The following is a 17,399-nucleotide window of genomic DNA, read 5'->3' on the forward strand; positions in this document are numbered from 1 at the left end:
AGGAGATCGAGACCATCCTGGCTAACATAGTGAAACCCCATCTCTATGAAAAAAAAAAAAAAAATTAGCCAGGCATGGTGGCGGGCTGCTGTAGTCACAGCCACTCGGGAGGCTGAGGCAGGAGAAACACTTGAACCTGGGAGGCGGAGACTGCAGTGAGCCGAGATTACACTATTGGACTCCAGCCTAGGTGACAGAGTGAGACTGTCTCAAAAAAAAATAAAAGGTTAAAAGGAAAACATAGGTTAAAATTGTAAATTTGATGTTATGTGCAGATGTGGGCTGAACCACATCTCCTGAAATTCGTATGTTGAAGTCTTAACCTTCAGCACCACCGTGACTGGATTTAGAGACGGGGTCCCCCAACTTTTTTTTTTGTGGTAAGGTCTCACTCTGTTGCCCTGACTGGAGTACAGTGGTGTGATCTCGGCTCACTACAGCTTCAACTTCCAAGGGTCAGGCCGGGCGCAGTGGCTCACGCCTGTAATCCCAGCACTTTGGGAGGCCAAGGCGGGTAGATCATGAGGTCAGGAGTTTGAGACCAGCCTGACCAACATGGAGAAATCCCATCTCTACTAAAAATACAAAATTAGCTGGGCATGGTGGCACATGCCTGTAATCTCAGCTGCTTGGGAGGCTGAGGCAGGAGAATCACTTGAACCCAGGAGGCGGAGGTTGCAGTGAACTGAGATCGCGTCACTGCACTCCAGCCTGGGCAACAGAGCAAGACTCCATTACAAAAATAAAAATAAAAAATCTTCCAAGGCTCAAGTGATCCTCCTACCTTAGCCTCTCGAGTAGCTGAGACTACAGGTACGTGTCACCATACCTGGCCTTTTTTTTTTTTTTTGAGATGGAGTCTCGCTCTGTACCCAAGCTGGAGTGCGGTGGCGCACGCAACCTCTGCCTCCCGGGTTCAAATGATTCTCCTGCCTTAGCCTCTCGAGTAGCTAGGACTACAGGCACGTGCCACCACGTCCAGCTAATTTTTGTATTTTTAGTAGAGACGGGTGTTACCATGTTGGCCAGGATGGTCTTGATCTCTTCACCTCATGATCTGCCCGCCTCGGCCTCCCAAAATGCTGGGATTATAGGCGTGAGCCACCGTGCCCGGCCAGATCTTTTTATTTTTAGTACAGACAGGGTCTCACTATGTTGCCCAGGCTAGTCTCAAACTCCTGGGCTCAAGTGATCCTCCCATCCTGGCCTCCCAAAGTGCTGGAATTATGGGGGTGAGTCATTGTGCCAGGCCCAGATAGGGTCTTTAAAAAAGTAAGGTTCAGTGAGGTCATTATGGTGCACACTAAGCCAGCATGACTAGTGTCCCCATAAGAGGAGCTCAGAACACAAGACACACACAGAGGAAAGACCACATGAAGACACAGGGAGAAGATGGCCTTCTACAAGCCAAGGAGAGAAGCCACAGAAGAAACTGCCCCTGCCCACAGCTGGATCCTGGACTTCCAGCCTTCAGAACTGTAAGACAGTCAATTTCCATATTTCAGTTGTTTCAACTACTCAGTCTGTATTACTTGTTACAAGGGCCCTAGCAAACCACTTCAGTATTTTTTGTGTTTTTATTTTTTTACAAATCAGGTAGCCCCCACCAAACCAGAACAGGTTCAGGGAGACTCCCTACTTCAATATGTTTTACCAGAGTAAAACAAAGGTTTAGAAAATATTCCATTATACAAAAAAAAAAAAAGTATCTCTACCAATACAGTAATGATCACTATCCTCAGCTGATCAGCTGATTTTTCCTTTCTTCCTTACTTTTGTTTTCTGTGAACAAACCCAAGTCCCATCTGCTCACCTGAACAGCACACCTTTGATGACCTGCCAGGCATTGGGTGCCGGCTGGGCCGGTGGGTTCTGAGGCTGGGTCTCTGCTGGCGGGTCCCTCCCGATGCTGCCATTGCTGGTCACCTGTGGGGGACAGAGGCCAGGGTAAGGAGGGAGAATGGACACGGGGGCTATCTTAGACACCATCACACATGAAGGTCAGACACAGGCTGGGCAAAGAGTGGCTGCTTATCAATAACTGGAGAATGAATCAGTGACAGCACCTGGGAAGGTGGGGCCCTCTTGTTTTAGGAGGAAAACACTCCCAGAGCACCTCCTCTGCGCTGGGGACCCAGTGGTGACCTAGAGAGTCCTTTGCTGTCCTCCTGGGGTTCAACAGCCCGGTGGGGAGACAGACTCATCTCTAGACAGTGACTGTCCAGAACAGGGCTGGAACGCAGGAGCCCCGAGAGGCACCTGGTCCAGCCTAGAAGTCGGGGTAATTTCCTGGAGGAGAGGGCATTGGAGCTGTAACTTAAAACACAGCAAGCTGGTGGCGCAAAGGAGGAAGTGAGAGAAGCAGCAGGTGTAGAAATAGAAGATTAGAGACACAGTCTGATTCTGATGATTGTCCACTGCTCCCTGGGGCTGGAGCCAGGATGCAAGGAGGTGGCTACTGGGGACAACAGAAGGAGTCTCATGGCCGGTGCCAGATTCTTCAAGGCTGGGGCTTAGCTGAAAGGGCCTTACCTGGGCAAACCATTCCTGAGACCCCCTCTGTGCCCAGCCCTGCCCTCCAAGGGCCCCTGGTCCAGCAGGTGAGACAGACACAGAAAAACACAACCAGACTATCAGCCGCAACCGTAAGCCACAGCCACAGGACGTGTCTGTGACAGCACACAGCACACTAACCCTGAGGCCAAAACTGACCAGCTCCATCTGGCTGCTGAGCAAAAGGAGGCTCAGAGAGGTGAAGCCACTTGTCTGGTCACTCAGGAAGGACAACCGCAGAAGCAGAATGACAGAAGGGAAGGGGGGCGGGCGAGGGAGCCAGGCACGGCTTCCCAGAGGAGGTCTCTTCACTCAGACACAGAAGGTCACAATCAGAGACTCTCAGAATGCCAGGTTTGGAAGGGGATGTTCTACTCACCTTTCGTGCACCCTGCTAGCTCCCTAGTCCTGTTCTCATTCACCCCTCCTCCCAGTGGTCCCCTCAGCCGTCAGCCTTCAAGAGGCAGGACCAGGGCTGTCATGGTCACAGTTAGCTTGGGAACAGCTGCGGCACAGAACAGGGATGTGATACACACTGGTGTAGCCACTGCTGCCTGAACGGCTCACCCTGGACACTCAGGTCACCCAAACCCACTTCCCTCTGAGGCTCCAGTGTCTGGCCTTCCCCTCCACAGCCCCCAGTCTACTCCTCTGCAATGTTTTCTCTGTTCACCTCACCCACCAGATAGCAAATGCCCCAGGAGCATGGTCAGAGGGGCCACATTTGTTAAATGTGTCACTTGTCAACTCCTGTCCCCTTCACCAGCAAAAGCTCTGTCCTGTAATCTCCCAAAGTACAGGACAGCACTGTAGGGGCTCCAGGGTCAAACGGGCCTCAGTTATCGTCCTGGTCCCACCGTTCTTGCTGTGACACCTTGGGAACATCACTTCACCTCTCTGACCTGTGGATCAGATTGTGAAAATACTGGTACATTTTAGACAGAAATGTGGGCCCTGCTTGCCCAGAGCTGAGGATCTAGAGGGAAACACACTAGAACAGTAAACAGGATAATTAAAAATGGTACATGGAAAACATGCAGGGGGAAGTGACAGCAACTGAGTTGGGGACAGGGATCCACTTTGGAGTGGGTGGTCAGAGAGGCCTCCCTGAGGCGCTCCCTTTGGCGTCTGGGTCATTGGGTGAGACCCTTGGGCTGAGACAGGGGAAGCCACATTCTGATGAGATCTATGGAGCAAGGGTCGGCTGGGGAAGCTAAATCAGACAGGCACAAGGCCCCTCCTCACGGCCAGCCCAGCTCCTGGGAAATTTAGGGGCCCACGTATGGGTTTCAACGGGTCTGAGCTGATTTGGGGTCAGGAATGGACACTTGATGCCAGGCCAGGATTTGAAGCTACGTCTGGCTGACTCCCAGGTCTCTTCTCTTACCTGTTAGTGATGGGCAATCTGGCTGGGAACCCTCCCACTGAACAGCAAGTTAAAACCACAATGAGACGTCACTTCACACCTATTAGGATGGCTATCAGCAGAAAGACAGACAATCACAAGTGCTGGGATGTGGAAAAATAGGAACCCTCATACACGGCTACGGGAAAAGGAAAAGTGCAGCCACTTTGGAAAATATGGCAGTTATTTAACGAGTCATATGTGCACCTACTACACAATCCAGCAAACCCATCCTGAATGGCTACCCAGGAGGCAGAAAACGTGCAGCCAGGCCGGGGCACAGTGGCTCGCGCCTATAATCCCAGCACTTCGGAAGGCCAAGGCAGGAAGACTGCTTGAGCCCTGGAGTTCAAGACCAACCTGGGCAACACAGCAAGACCTCATCTCTATAAAAAATACAAATATTAGCCAGGTGTGGTGGTGCATGCCTGTGGTCCCAGCTACTCAGGAGGCTGAGGGGGGAAGATCAGTTGAGCCTTGGAGGATGAGGCTAGTGAGCCAGGATCGCACCACTGCACTACAGTCTAGGCAACAGAGCATCACTCTGCCTCAAAAACAAACAATGGCCGAGTGTAGTGGCTCATGCCTATAATCCTAGCACTTTGGGAGGCCAAGGCAGGAGGATCCCTTGAGCCCAGGAGTTCGAGACCAGCCTGGGCAACACCGGGAGACCTTGTCTCTCTTTACTCAGAAAAAAAAGAAAAGAAATACCGCCACAGAAAAGCTTGTACATGAATGTTCATAGCAGCATTATCGGCAACAGCCAAAAACTATAAACAACCCAAATATCCTTTGAGGAGTGAAAGAATAAACCATGTCACGTCTGTGGACTGCTACTCAGTAGTGAAAAGGAACAAGTGAGAGCATGTACTTTAGGATTTCCCCAAAGGCCAAATTTCCCTGATCCTAGGTTGTAAAAAATAAAATAAAAAGGAACAACTGCAGATCTGTGTAACATGAACCTCAAACCCATTATGCCCAATGAAAGAAGCTGGACACAAAAGACTGGATGTTGTTTAGGTCCTTATTTAAGAAATTTGTAGAAAATTACAGAGATAACACCTCTGTGGCTGCCTTAGGGCTGGGAGCAGCAGAGACTGCAAAAGGGAACTTTTTGAGGGGACAGAAGCTTTCTCAGACCAGACTGTGGTGATGGCTGCACCACACAACTGCAAAAATGGACCAGGAGTCAATGAACTCTATCCTGACAACAGGTTAACTAACGTTATACCATCTAAATTATACTACAAGGCTGGGCGTGGTGGCTCACGCCTGAAATCCCAGCACTTTGGGAGGCCGAGGCAGGCAGATTGCCTGAGGTCAGGAGTTTAAGACCAGCCTGGCCAACCTGGTGAAACCCTGTCTCTACTAAAAATACAAAAATTAGCTGGGTGTGGTGGCAGATGCTTATAATCCCAGCTACTTGGGAGGCTGAGGTAGGAGAATTGCCTGAACCCAGGAGACAGAGGTTGCAGTGAGCTGAGATTGTGGTGACAGAGTTTTCAGCTCCTATTTCTCTGAGTAAAGGTCAAGTCCTCCCGAAGGCCTCCGAAGCTTGGCATAATCTGCATCTGTCCCCACCCACTCCTCTCCCCTCACCCGCTCCAACCTCCTTGACATTCCTTCATCACACTAGGCACCTCCCACCTCAGGGCCTTCGCACTGGCTGTTCCTTTGCCTGAAAGGCTTTTCCCTCGTATCTCTGGGACTCCCTCTCTCACTTCCTTCAGGTCTTTGTTCAAGCATCACCTCCTCAGAGAGGCCTTCCTAGACTACCCTATTTAATTGCAACTCTTCTACCCACCCCTCACTTCCTATTGCCATCCCAGCTTTATTTCTGTCCGTGGCACGCAGAGTCATCTGAACTGCTGTTTTTCTTATTTATCTTGTTCACTGTGTGTCCCTGTCTGTGCTTCCCCTATAAATTCAGCTCCAACTAGAACACAAGGGTAAGGGCCTTCAAGAGGGCAGCACCTATTTTGTTCACAGCTGTATCCCCAGCATCAGCACAAGGCCTAGCATGTAGTAGCCTCAATTTGTATTCGCTGAAGGAATGAATGGCAAAGCTGAGTTCCTGGCTATAGAAGCAGGCTGGCTAAAGCAGGAGGCTGGGCTGAGGGGCTGCCTGCTGTGCACTAGGCCCTGGGCATGGGAGGAGGGTGGCAGTGGCTGCGGACACACCAGTGACTAAGACACAGTTAGTTCCTGCTCTTGGATCCGCTTATCGACGCGCACACACAATGCCCAGCAACATCTGCTAAGGGGCCCAAGAAGCAGCTGAGACCACCAGGGCTAGGCAAGAACGGGAGGAAGCTACATTTTACGGCATGTTTTTACTGATTACCTGGATCCACCACTGCGCATCAGGGAATTCCACCTCAGCCCAGCCTCTGTTTCAAGATCCACTCATTCTACAAACACTGAGCACCTCCTCTGAGCCCAACCCTGAGCTGAGTGGTGCTAAGGAAATAGTGGTGATCAAGGCAGTCCCGGCTCTGCCCTCCTGGGGCTCCCAGTCCAGTGGAGGAGACCAGTCCCCAGCCAGTGAAACCCAGCGGGTGCAGGCCTGGGACAGGGGATCCCAGACAGTCAAAGAGGGCTTTCTGCAGGAGGGAACATCTGAAATCTGTAGGACTAACACACATCAACTAGCTACAGAGGGGAGAGATCTGTGCATAGACTGCGAGGAAAGAGACTGAGAGGCAATAAAAGAGGTTTAGAAATGAAATAGGTTTCAGAGCAGTGGATCCCCTTTAGCGCAGCGGTTCTCATGCAGGGATGACTTTGCCCCCCTGCTCCTGGAACATTTAGCAATGTCTGGAGACATTTATGGTTATCACAACTGGGGAGGGGCGTGGATGCTACTGAGCTACTGACATCTAGTGTGTCGAGGCCAGGGATGCTGCTAAACATCCTAAAATGCGCAGGGCAGTCCCCCAAACAAAGCATTATCCAATTCAACATGTTGACAGTGCCGAGCTCAAGAAATCCTAGTCTAGTCTGAAGAAAAGAGTCGGATCATGCAAGGCTGTGATTTATAAAAGAATTTGTACTTTGTCCTAAAGGCAAAGGGGTAAGTCTTGTTTTTAAGCAGAGTTGGTACAAGAGAAGATCAGAGTGCCATCTGGAAGCTCAGGGCAATCAGAACAACCTGGGCCCTGGTCTCTCAATCCACCACCAGCCCAATAATCAACAGAAACCCAGAGGGGAAACGACCTCCTTTCAGCAAGACTGGAAAACTCTTGAAGACAGGAACTGACCCTTCATTCCAGCACTAACTCAACACACATTTCCTGAGCTGTCCCTGAGGCCAGGCCCTGGCTGAGAATGCTGAACAGATTCAGAGCAGATATAGTGGGCTCTATCACACTAACTTCATCCAGGTGTCCTCCCCAGGTGATACCACTTGCTCCTTCTCTGGGCTCCCCCAGTCCCTGGACACAGACTTCTGTCAGCAACCTAATCATTCCGGATTATAACTGTTTGTTTACATGTCAGTCTCCTCTCCCCGTCCCATGACAGCAGGGATATGGCTGGCCCTCCTGTCCAACCTCTGCAGTTAACAGGGGAGAAATAAAAGCCTGAAGAGGGAAAGGAACTTGCCCAAGGTCATACAGAGTCAGCTTCATTCTCCCCTCTCAACCCGCACTCCTTTCCCCTGAGCTGCCTCCTACATGTCAGTGACATCCCAGTGGGTGGGTCGACAGCACCTTGATGTCTCCATCTATTCCCCAAATGCCTAAACGGTAGCTGCCTGAAATGGTATGCTCTGCAGTGTGTTAAGGCAGCAGTGGGTCAGAAGTCATCCGTACATGGACTAATTAACCCACAGGACTAGTTCATGTTAAAAGCACATCCATACCAGTCCCTGTGTCAGCAATGTCTTGTAACTTCTACATACAGTTACAAACCTAACCGGGATGACCTTCTGGAAGCGCCTTAGTCTCACTGTTCCTTGGATTCCCGTCTGTAAAATGGGTCTGTCGGCCATGCCCTGCTAATCCTGACTTCCCCAGAGCTAGAAAACTCTCAATTAATCACTGCGCACACTTCCAGCACTACAACGAAACCTGAACGCCAGATCACTCTAGGAACGGCCTCAGAGCCTGGCATCGCGGAGTCGAGAACCCAGCGCGCCAAGGCACAAGCCTGCGCCCCCCCGAGCCACTGTCTCCCCGGCTCGAGCGATAAGGCTGGTGGCAGCCTGGCGCGAACGCGCAGGGGACCTGACACGCAACAGGGCCCCGTTCCCGGCACCGTCCGGCCTCCCGGGCGGTCCGGCCCTCCCTGGGCCGGGTATTCAAGGTCCCTCTGGGCAAGGGGCCCCCAGTGCACAGGATTCCACGACAAGGAGCAGGACACGCCCCGCGGGAGGCCCCCCAACTGGGGAAGAACCCCCTCAGTCCCCTCTCGGCCTCCGTACCTGACCGGAGCCGCCTCCCCCGGCCGCCACCACGGCGCTGCGGGCCCCGTCCGCCTCCTGCGCCGCCGCCATCTTCCCGCTCCGGGTCCCCGCCCCCGCCGCCAGCCCCGCCCCGTCCCCGACGACGCAGCGTAATCGCGCGAGATTTCATGCTTTCTAGCCCCGCCGGGCCACCGTATCCGGCAAGAGTGCCGCAGCCACGCCTCTCAGAAAGGCCACTTTCGGCTATGAAAGGACCAACCTGGCCACCGTATTTCTCTTTCCCGCAGGCTGTTTCCACCTGATGGAAACACTGTATGTTCCGAACTCCAGTACTTTCTCGGCCAGCATGCACCTCCCATAAGTTCTGTTTCTTCCGCCCCTTCACATTAACGCACGTTTTCGGTTATATGAGCCTTTCGGGCCATCCTGTCCGCTTCTCCCTGCCGATTCTTTTCGTCCTTTTCGTTCCATGTTTCTTGAGCTTTACCGGCCACAGTACGGCTTCGAACCACGCCCCTCTTTCGTCAGAGAAACCTTTCTAGCCACCGTATTCGGAGTCGAAGAGCAAGCGTTTTGCCCAGCACCCTTGTCTTCTGACCCCTCTTCCTAACACAACTCTTTCGTCCAAGTCTCCTGAGCTCATAGCCTTTCTGTGTATTTAGAGTTCCAATTCCAGAGGTCTTAACGGCCAACACATCTCCGATGAGACCCTGTGATACACCCCGAAGCCTTCGGTCAGCCCTGCCTGGCACGCATGCGCGTTTCCTTAGTGGTCCAAACCTCGCATCCCTGGACTAGGCTTCACAGGCTCTGAGAATTCCACAGTTTTTCATTAGCTGTGTGTCTTCGTACAGCTCTAAACCCGGCCATGTGCTGGAAGACCCCTGGCTTGGAGAGGGTGTTACGGAGGCCCAGAGAGGACAAGACTCTGGGAGGCTGTTAACTCTTCACACGTGAAATTGGGTAGACGTCTGGCCAGAGTTCAAATCCTTGTGGTGCTACTGACCGGATAAGAGATCCTGGACAAGTGACATCTCTCTCTCTCTCTCTTTTTTTTTTTTTAGATGAAGTCTCACTCTGTCCACCAGGCTGGAGTGCAATGGCGCGATCTCGGCTCACTGCAACCTCGGCCTCCCGGGTTCAAGTGATTCTCCTGCCTCAGCCTCCCGAGTAGCTGGGATTACAGGAGCTCGCCACCACGCCTGGCTAATTTTTTTGATTTTTTTTTTTTTTTGTAAGTAGAGACGGAGTGTCACCGTGTTAGCCGGGATGGTCTCGATCTCCTGACCTCAAGATCTGCCCTCCTCGGCCTCCCAAAGTGCTGGGATGACAGGCATGAGCCACTGGGCCCAGCCAAGTAAGGGTCTTTGAAACTTTCACCAGCCTCACTGCAACCCCAACTGTGCTCTAGGCTGTAAATACAAACTGCCCCAATGTGCCCTCCAAGTCTCATACACTGCAAGGGCCAATGTGCTGGAGCATGATTAGGTCTCAGCTTCTCATGAAAAGTGTGATCTTGGACAGGGCTCCTGTGGAGCCAGGTTCCCTGCAGAGCCTTCCTATGCTCTGTTGAGTGACCAAATAAATTTTGCCATTCCGTCCAGGCTTGGTGGCTCATGCCTGTAATCCTAGCACTCTGGGAGGCTGAGGCAGAAGGATCGCTTGAGCCTAGGAGTTTAAGACCAGCCTTGGCTGCATAGCGAGATCCTAGCTCTACTAAAAATTTAAAAAATTAGGCGGTGTGGTGGCATCCATCTGTGGTCCAGCTACTCCGAGGCTGAGGTGGGAGGGATGCCGGAGCCCAGGAGTTCGTTCGAGGTTGCAATTAGCTGTGATCACACTACTGCACTCTATCCTGGGCGACAGAGTGAGACCCTGTCTGTAAAAAAATTAAGAATCATAGTAAGTAAAAAATTCTGCCATTCCTACTGTAAGTCACAGGATAGACCCACTGTTCTCTCCACTAGGGGGCGCAAAATACTGATCAAGGGCTGTGATTTCAGGTTCTAAGGGAGAAGGGGACTGGGGATCCAATCTTCTAGGTCCTGAGGAGAAGGGATTGGGGGGTCCCAGACTCCTGAGTCCTAGGGGAAGAAGAATCTAGGGGCCTGGACTCTGGGGGCCCTGAGGGGAATGGGGTTCTGAGAAAGGAAGGAGGAGTCTGACGCCAGCACCAGTATTGGTTGGAAGCCGAACTGGTCCGGGCAGTGCTTTGGTTTGGCTCGAGTCCGTGGGAACCAAGTGGACAGAGCAGGGATTGTTACTCCAGGGTCTCCCCCTCCCCACCACCTCCTGCGCTTGGCAGCCTCCATTCTTCCCAGGCCCCGGGGACTCGGGGGCATTGCCCACAGTCCCTCTCCAGGGCCCCTGTTTTTTACTGGACTCAGCTGCCCAGCCCCAGGACCTGGGAAAACTGCCCCAAGGGTGTTGAAAGCCTGGCTGGAGGTTAATGCCAAGCAGATTAGGAGAAACACAAGCCGTGGATCTCCAGTGACCAATAGCCCCACCCATGGGACTTGGGGAGCAGGACCACCCTGGACACCCTCAGGATACAGGAATCTCAGCCCCCAGCCCCCTTCATTCATGGTCCCAGCAGTGGCCTCCTTCTGACCATGGAGCCTCTGCTTATTTGCACCTTCTGCCTTCTGTGCTTTTTACTTGCATTTTTTTTTAAATAAGTTTTTCTTTTTTCTTTTTTTTCTTTTTTTTTTTTGAGACAGAGTCTCGCTCTGCTGCCCAGGCTGGAGTGCAGTGGCCCGATCTCCGCCTCCTGGGTACAAGCAGTTCTCCTGCCTCAGCCTCCAGGTAACTGGGATTACAGGCGTGGGCTACCCTGGCTAATTTTTGTTTTTTTATTAGAGAAATTTTTGTGTTTTATTTTTGTCTTTTCACCATGTTGGCCAGGCTGCTCTTGAACTCCTGACCTCAGATGATCTGCCCACCTTGGCCAAGCAAAGCTCTGGGATTACAGGCATGAGCCACCACGCCAGCCTTAGAGGTCTGTCATCTTGGGTCCCGGCCAATGCAGCACTGACTTGGGCACCATTCTCCCCTCTGCCACGGGACCTTCATACCTGATTGCAGTGGCACATTTAAAGTGTCAGCCCAGGCCTGGTGCAGTGGTTCACACCAGTAATCCCAGCACTTTGGGAGGGCAAGGTGGGCAGATCGCTTGAGCCTGGGAATCGGAGACTAACCTAGGCAACATGGCAAAACCCCCTCCCTACTAAAAATACAAAAAATTAGCCAGGTGTGGCAATGGGCATCTCTTGTCCCAATTACTTGGGAGGCTGGGATGGGAGGATCTCTTGAGCCCAAGAGGTCAAGCCTACAGGAAGCCAAGATCTCACCCCTGCACTTCAGCCTGGGTGACAGAGCAAGACCTTATCTCAAAACGAAATAAATAAAATAAAAAATGTGTCAGTCCAGCAACTGTGAGGTAGGAAAGTAGCATCTGGAGGTAGGGAACATAAGGCCAATTCACTTCAGCTATAACAGGAAACATCCTCTCCCGTAGGCGGTAAATGACTTTGTAACTTTTCTTCTTCCTCTTCATTTACATAGGGTGTACCGGGAGTAACCGGTGGAAGGGGAATCCTCTAGGGGGAGTTTAAACTCCCAAAAATTCTGTAACAGGACTTTTGAACCCATATGCTTGGGCCGGCTCCCACACTGTGGAGTGTACGTTCATTTTCAATAAATCCTTTCATTTCTTCCTTGCTTTGTCTGTTTTGTTCAGTTCTTTGTTCAAGACGCCAAGAACCTGGACACCATCCACCGTTAACAACTGGAGACTGTCAGAGGCCACTGTGGACTTAGCTGTGTCTATGATTTGTCATTTTACAAATGAGAAAGCCGGATTTTGGCCTGGCGCGGTGGCTCATGCCTGTCACCCCAGTACTTTGGGAGGCCGAGGCGGGTGGATCACTTGAGGTCAGAAGTTTGAGACCAGCCTAGCCACCATGGCGAAACCCTGTGTCTACTAAAAATACAAACATTAACCATGCACAGTGGCGCATGCCTGTAATCCCAGCTACTCCAGAGGCTGAGGCACAGAGAATCGCTGCAGCCTTGGAGGTGGAGGGTGCAGTGAGGCGAGATTGCACCACTGCAGTCCAGCCTGGGTGACAGAGTGAAACCCAGCCTCAAAAAAAAAAAAGAGAGAGAGAGAGAGAAAGCTGGACTTCAATAAAGAGTAGTTCTAATTGCTGTTTCGATTATTTATTGTTACTATTCACTGTTTTATTCCAACAGACCCATGGGTTAGGGCTCCATACACAACAGTAGGTGCTGATTAAATGTTGGCTGGACTGAGTCAGCCCCTCCATCTTGGCCCCTGAGTCCTCAGAAAAGCAGTGCCATCCATGAGAAGCAACTTGAATTGTATTTTTGTATTGAAAAGAATTCAGGCTAGAGTTGGGAGCAGGATGCAAGAGCTACTGGGAAGGGGGAGCTCAGTCCGAACCTGGGGGATCAGGGGAGCGGGGGACTCTCCCCTTGTCCACAGATGGAGGGTCTGGCTGTTATTCCTCTCCCTTCAGCACAGAAAGAACTTGGTCAGTAAAAATGCCTGTGTAAGTGCTCATGGCTGCTGTGCTTTTGCTGTACAAGTCCCTGGGGAGAAAGCACAGAGGGTTAGAGGGAAGAGGGGCTGGGGGCCTGGACTCCTGAGTCTGAGGGAGGAGGGACTGGGAGCCTGGACTCCTGGGTCTGAGGGAGGAGGGCCTGGGAGCCTGGACTCCTGGGTCTGAGGGAGGAGGGACTGGGAGCCTGGACTCCTGGGTCTGAGGGAGAAAGAGGGGCTGGGGGCCTGGGTCTGAGGGTGGAGGGGCTGGAGGCCCGAACTCCTGGGTCTGAGGGAGGAGGGGCTGAGGTCTGGACCCCTAGGTCTGAGGGAGGAGGGGTTGGGGCCTGAACTTCTGGGTCCTGGATGCAGTCGGTAGTATGGGCCAGACCCCGTTTCTCCAGGGGCAGGTGCTACCTGAGTTTCTCGTCTACAGCAGGCAGGTATGTCTTCTGATACAGCTTCTGGGCGGCTGCCTTTGCTGACTCCCAGTAACTGGAGAGAGATTCCTGCACCTGGGTGAGCAAGGCCGGGCTGGGCGGCTCATCTTGCTGGGGCAGTTGAGCCCCCTGGACCTCTGCAGGGGGAGAGTGTGTCAGGGGAGCCCATGGGGCTGCAGCAGGGGGAAAAGAGGCAGGAATGAGAGGAGAGGGCAGAGGCAGGGGTAAGAAGGGCCTGGGCTAGGAAGATGCTTGGAGCTCATTCCCCTCCCCACGGCCTCCCTCCCTGGAAGCTCACACTCACCGAATCCCAATACCAGGAGGACGAGACACAGAGCCAGGAGGAATCGTGTGCCCATGGTGTCGGGAGACCTGGAACATTGAGCGGGGTCATATGGCAGGCCGACTGGAGGCGGCTGTTCTGTGGTCACGCCCCACTCTGAAGGGGGGACTGAGATCCTGCTCTGTATGTAGTTGGTGTCCGAGTCAAGTTTCCCATGCATGGACTTGGACACAGCCCCTTTCTTGGGCCTCACTTTCCAACATCCTGTGATTCTACTCCTGATTTTGACATTTTAATTCTTTTTTTTTTTTTCCCCTTTTTTGAAACGGAATCTCACTTTGTCACCCAGGTTGGAGTATAGTGGCGCGATCTTGGCTCACCACAACCCACACCTCCCAGGTTCAAGAAATTCTCCTGCCACAGCCTCCCCAGTAGCTGGGATTACAGGCATCCGCCACCATGCCCGGCTGCTTTTTGTTTGTGTTTTTGTTTTTGTTTTTTTGAGATGGAGTCTTGTTCTGTCACCCAGGCTGGAGTGCAGTGGTGTGTTCTCAGCTCACTGCAACCTCTGCCTCTGGGGTTCAAGCAATTCTCCTGCCTCAGCCTCCCGAGTAGCTGGGACTACAGGTACCCGCCACCATGCCCGGCGTCACCCAGGCTGGAGTGCAGTGGTGTGTTCTCAGCTCACTGCAACCTCTGCCTCTGGGGTTCAAGCAATTCTCCTGCCTCAGCCTCCCAAGGAGCTGGGATTACAGGTGCCTGCCACCATGCCTGGCTAATTTTTTGTATTTTTAGTAGAGATGGGGTTCCACCATGCTGGCCAGGCTGGTCTCGAACTCCTGACCTCATGATCCACCTGCCTCGGCCTCCGAAAGTGCTGGGATTACAGGCGTGAGCCATGGCGCCCCACCTAAGTTTTGTATTTTTAGGAGAGATGGGGTTTCACTATGTTGTCCAGGCGGGTCTTGAACTCCTAACCTCAAGTGATTTGCCTGCCTTGGCCTCCCCAAGTGCTGGGATTACAGGTGTGAGCCACCATGCCTGGCTGCTAATTTTTATTCTTTTGTAGAGATGGGGGACTTGCTTTGTTGCCTAGGCTGGTCTGGAACTCCTGGGCTCAAGCGATCCTCCCATCTCGGCCAGTTCTGGGCCCAGCAAGAACACAGCAAAGCCCCTGCCCTTTGCTAAGCCTGAGTCAGTGCAGGGAGGTGCTCTGCAGACACCATTAAGGACCCACACTAGATCAAAGGCCCTAAGTCAGACCTCATGTCCCTGCATCTGCTCATTGAATTCTCACCCACCCTATGAGGGAGGCACTTTTGGTTACGAAGAACATGTACAGGGCACAGTATCATCATCCACACGTAGGAGATGAGGAAGCTACATCAGAAAGAGGTTGAGATCTGATCCCTGGAGAAAGAACGGCTCAAGCAAATGGTCTACAATTATTTTTTTGTTTGTTGTTGTTGTTGTTGTTGTTTTTTGAGACAGGGTATTGCTCTGTTGCACAGGCTGGAGTTTGATGGCACAATTTTGGCTCACTGCAACCTCTGTCTTCCGGGTTCAAGTGATTCTCCTGCCTCAGCCTCCTGAGTAACTGGGAATACAAGCATGCACCACCACGCCTGTCTAATTTTTGTATTTTTAGTAGAGACGGGGTTTCACCATGTTGGCCAGGCTGCTCTCCAACTCCTGATATCAAGTGATCCATCCACCTCCGCCTCCCAAAGCGTATGGATTACAGGTGTAAGCTGCTGTGCCCAGCCTACAATTCTTTTTTAGATTTTCAAATTCTTTCATTCTTTTTTCTCCCCCAAGACTGAGTCTTGCTCTGTCACCCAGGCTGGAGTGCAGTGGCATGATCTGGGCTCACTGCAACCTCCGCCTCCCAGGTTCAAGCAATCTCCCGCCTCAGCCTCCGGAGTAGCTGGGATTACAGGCATGCGCCACCACACCCGGCTAATCTTTGTGTTTTTAGTAGAGATGGGGTTTCACCATGCTGGTAAGGCTGGTCTTGAACTCCTGACCTCAGGTGATCCACCCGCCTCGGCCTCCCAAAGTGCTGGGATTACAGGTGTGAGACAATGTGCCTACCCCTTTTTCTTTTTCTTTTTTAGAAATGGGGTTTCTCTGTCACCCAGGCTGGAACACAGTGGCAAGATCATAGCTCATTGCAGCCTCAAACTCCTGGGCTCAAGGGATCCTCCCCTCCTCAGCCACCCCAACTCTAAGCAGAGGCTCAAATAGTCTACATTTCTAAATTCTGTGATTTACGGAGTGTGGTGGTGCACCTATAGTCCCAATTACTGCGGAGGCTGAGGCAGGAGGATTGCTTGAGCCTAGGAGTTTGAGTCTAGCCTGGGCAATATAGCAAGACTTCATCACACTCACACACACACACACACACACACAAAGTCACGGTTCCAACACAGGCTTCTAACATTGTGCCTCTTACAATTCCTACTTTATCGATCTTTGCCCTCTCCCTGCTGACGCCCCCTGCTCCCGCACCCTGGGTCCCTCTCTTACCAGACTCTGGCAGGCTGTCCTCTCCAGCTCCAGACAGGCATAGAGAGGCTTTATAGCGTTTGAGACCCACTTCCGCTCCACAGCCACCACCCCCATCCTTTGTCTAGGCCAAAGTCCTGGCCAACAGAACCACCGAGGGGGTGGATGGGGACAGAAAGGTCAATGACATCCCCCAAGGTCACGCCACAGGGAACCTTCACTCAAGTGACAGGGAACCCTCACTCTGAGAATTTGCCTCTGACAGAGGTGGCTTGGGGGCTGTGGAGGGGTTGGAGGTGCTGGGTACCCACTGGGAATGGAGTCAGAGATTGTGGGAGACAAGGGCAAAGTTCTCAATGAGGGCCATCATGGGGACCTGCTGACTCCACCTGCACTCCTGCCCTCACCCTCCTGAAACTGGTGCGCCTCAAAGTCCCCCATTCTCCGCAAACCCACAATAGGGTGTTATCCCTTGATACCCTTCCCTATCCCCCAACTCTCCCTTCCCCATCAGGTGTCACCTCTTCTACTCATTAATTCCTGGGAGGGGGTGGGGTGGGTTTTCTTCTGGCCACACTGGGGAAGGATCCAGACAGGGACACAGGTGAGACTTTATTTATTGGAGAAGTATGAACTTTTTTTGTTTCTTTTTGTTTCCCCTCCAAGGGGTCTCGCTGTGTTGCCCAGGCTGGTCTCGGACTCCTGGGCTCAAGCCATCCTTCCACCTCAGCCTCCTGAGTCGCTGGGACTACAGGCACCCGCCACAACCACACCTGGCTTTTATGAATATTTTAACCCTGGTCCTTGTCCCCACAGACAATCCTGGGGCACAGGCTGTGGGTCTTGTTCAAGAGGCTGTCTTTGGATTTGAGGAGCCAGGCCTTGGTGCGCGGACCCAGGTCCCTGAGGTGGTCGTCATAGTACGTCTGCATGAAGCCCCGGAAGGTGCTGGGGCTCCTGCGGGAGAGAGGACATCACAGTGGAGGCCCCAGCTCTCCCCGGCTGTTCTCTGCCCCATTTATCTGCTCCTTTCTCTGACCCAGTTCCTGCTCTCAGCTCTAACGCTCTGCTCCTCCCAGACCTAGGGGTCACAGCCCCACTCCTGCCCTTTCCGCCTCCCTGAAACCCAGGGGTTCCGGCCCCAGCCCCTCCTCCCTCAGACCCAGGAGTCCAGGCCCCCATCCCTCCTCCCTCAGACCCAGGAGTCCAGGCCCCAGCCTTCCTCCCTCAGACCCAGAGAT

The 17,399-nt window shown here is 52.6% G+C and overlaps 3 protein-coding genes across 8 annotated transcripts in view; all 3 read right to left on the reverse strand.

Moving 5' to 3' along the window:
• CLPTM1 (cleft lip and palate associated transmembrane protein 1) overlaps positions 1 to 9,574 on the reverse strand; it is a 39,408-nt gene extending 29,834 nt beyond the window's left edge. Inside the window, exons 1-2 of one of the 3 annotated variants that reach the window (XM_011963025.1) lie at positions 8,759 to 9,574; positions 1,814 to 1,926 (exon numbers count right to left, since the gene is read on the reverse strand). In XM_011963025.1, coding sequence (XP_011818415.1) covers positions 1,814 to 1,926; positions 8,759 to 8,788 — 143 coding nt within the window. In that variant the 5' untranslated portion in view covers positions 8,789 to 9,574. Of the gene's footprint in view, positions 1 to 1,813; positions 1,927 to 8,381; positions 8,625 to 8,758 lie in introns of those variants that run through there. The other 2 variants (XM_011963026.1, XM_011963024.1) reach the window with 2 other exon arrangements.
• Positions 9,575 to 12,568: 2,994 nt separating this feature from the next.
• APOC2 (apolipoprotein C-II) lies at positions 12,569 to 16,823 on the reverse strand. 3 transcript variants are annotated; one of them, XM_011963029.1, is made up of 4 exons: positions 16,180 to 16,823; positions 13,672 to 13,739; positions 13,345 to 13,504; positions 12,569 to 12,977 (listed from the first exon to the last, which is right to left on the reverse strand). In XM_011963029.1, the coding sequence occupies exons 1-4, from the start codon at positions 16,218 to 16,220 to the stop codon at positions 12,887 to 12,889; spliced, it is 360 nt and encodes a 119-aa protein (XP_011818419.1). In that variant the 5' UTR covers positions 16,221 to 16,823; the 3' UTR covers positions 12,569 to 12,886. The 3 variants fall into 3 exon arrangements, with proteins under 3 accessions (XP_011818419.1, XP_011818420.1, XP_011818418.1); XM_011963030.1 differs by having other exon boundaries at positions 13,387 to 13,504; positions 16,180 to 16,272; XM_011963028.1 differs by having other exon boundaries at positions 13,345 to 13,540; positions 16,180 to 16,272.
• Positions 16,727 to 17,399, reverse strand: part of APOC4 (apolipoprotein C-IV) — a 3,463-nt gene continuing 2,790 nt past the window's right edge. The window contains exons 3-4 of one of the 2 annotated variants that reach the window (XR_001004162.1): positions 16,884 to 17,115; positions 16,727 to 16,817 (exon numbers count right to left, since the gene is read on the reverse strand). Coding sequence is in view for 1 of the 2 variants with exons in the window: in XM_011963027.1 (XP_011818417.1) it covers positions 16,950 to 17,115 (166 nt within the window). In the remaining variant the exon portion in view is untranslated. Of the gene's footprint in view, positions 17,116 to 17,399 lie in introns of both variants that reach the window. The other variant, XM_011963027.1, reaches the window with a different exon arrangement.

The sequence above is a fragment of the Colobus angolensis genome, unplaced genomic scaffold, assembly GCF_000951035.1.
Source record: "Colobus angolensis palliatus isolate OR3802 unplaced genomic scaffold, Cang.pa_1.0 Scaffold60, whole genome shotgun sequence".
Taxonomy (NCBI): Eukaryota; Metazoa; Chordata; class Mammalia; order Primates; family Cercopithecidae; genus Colobus; species Colobus angolensis.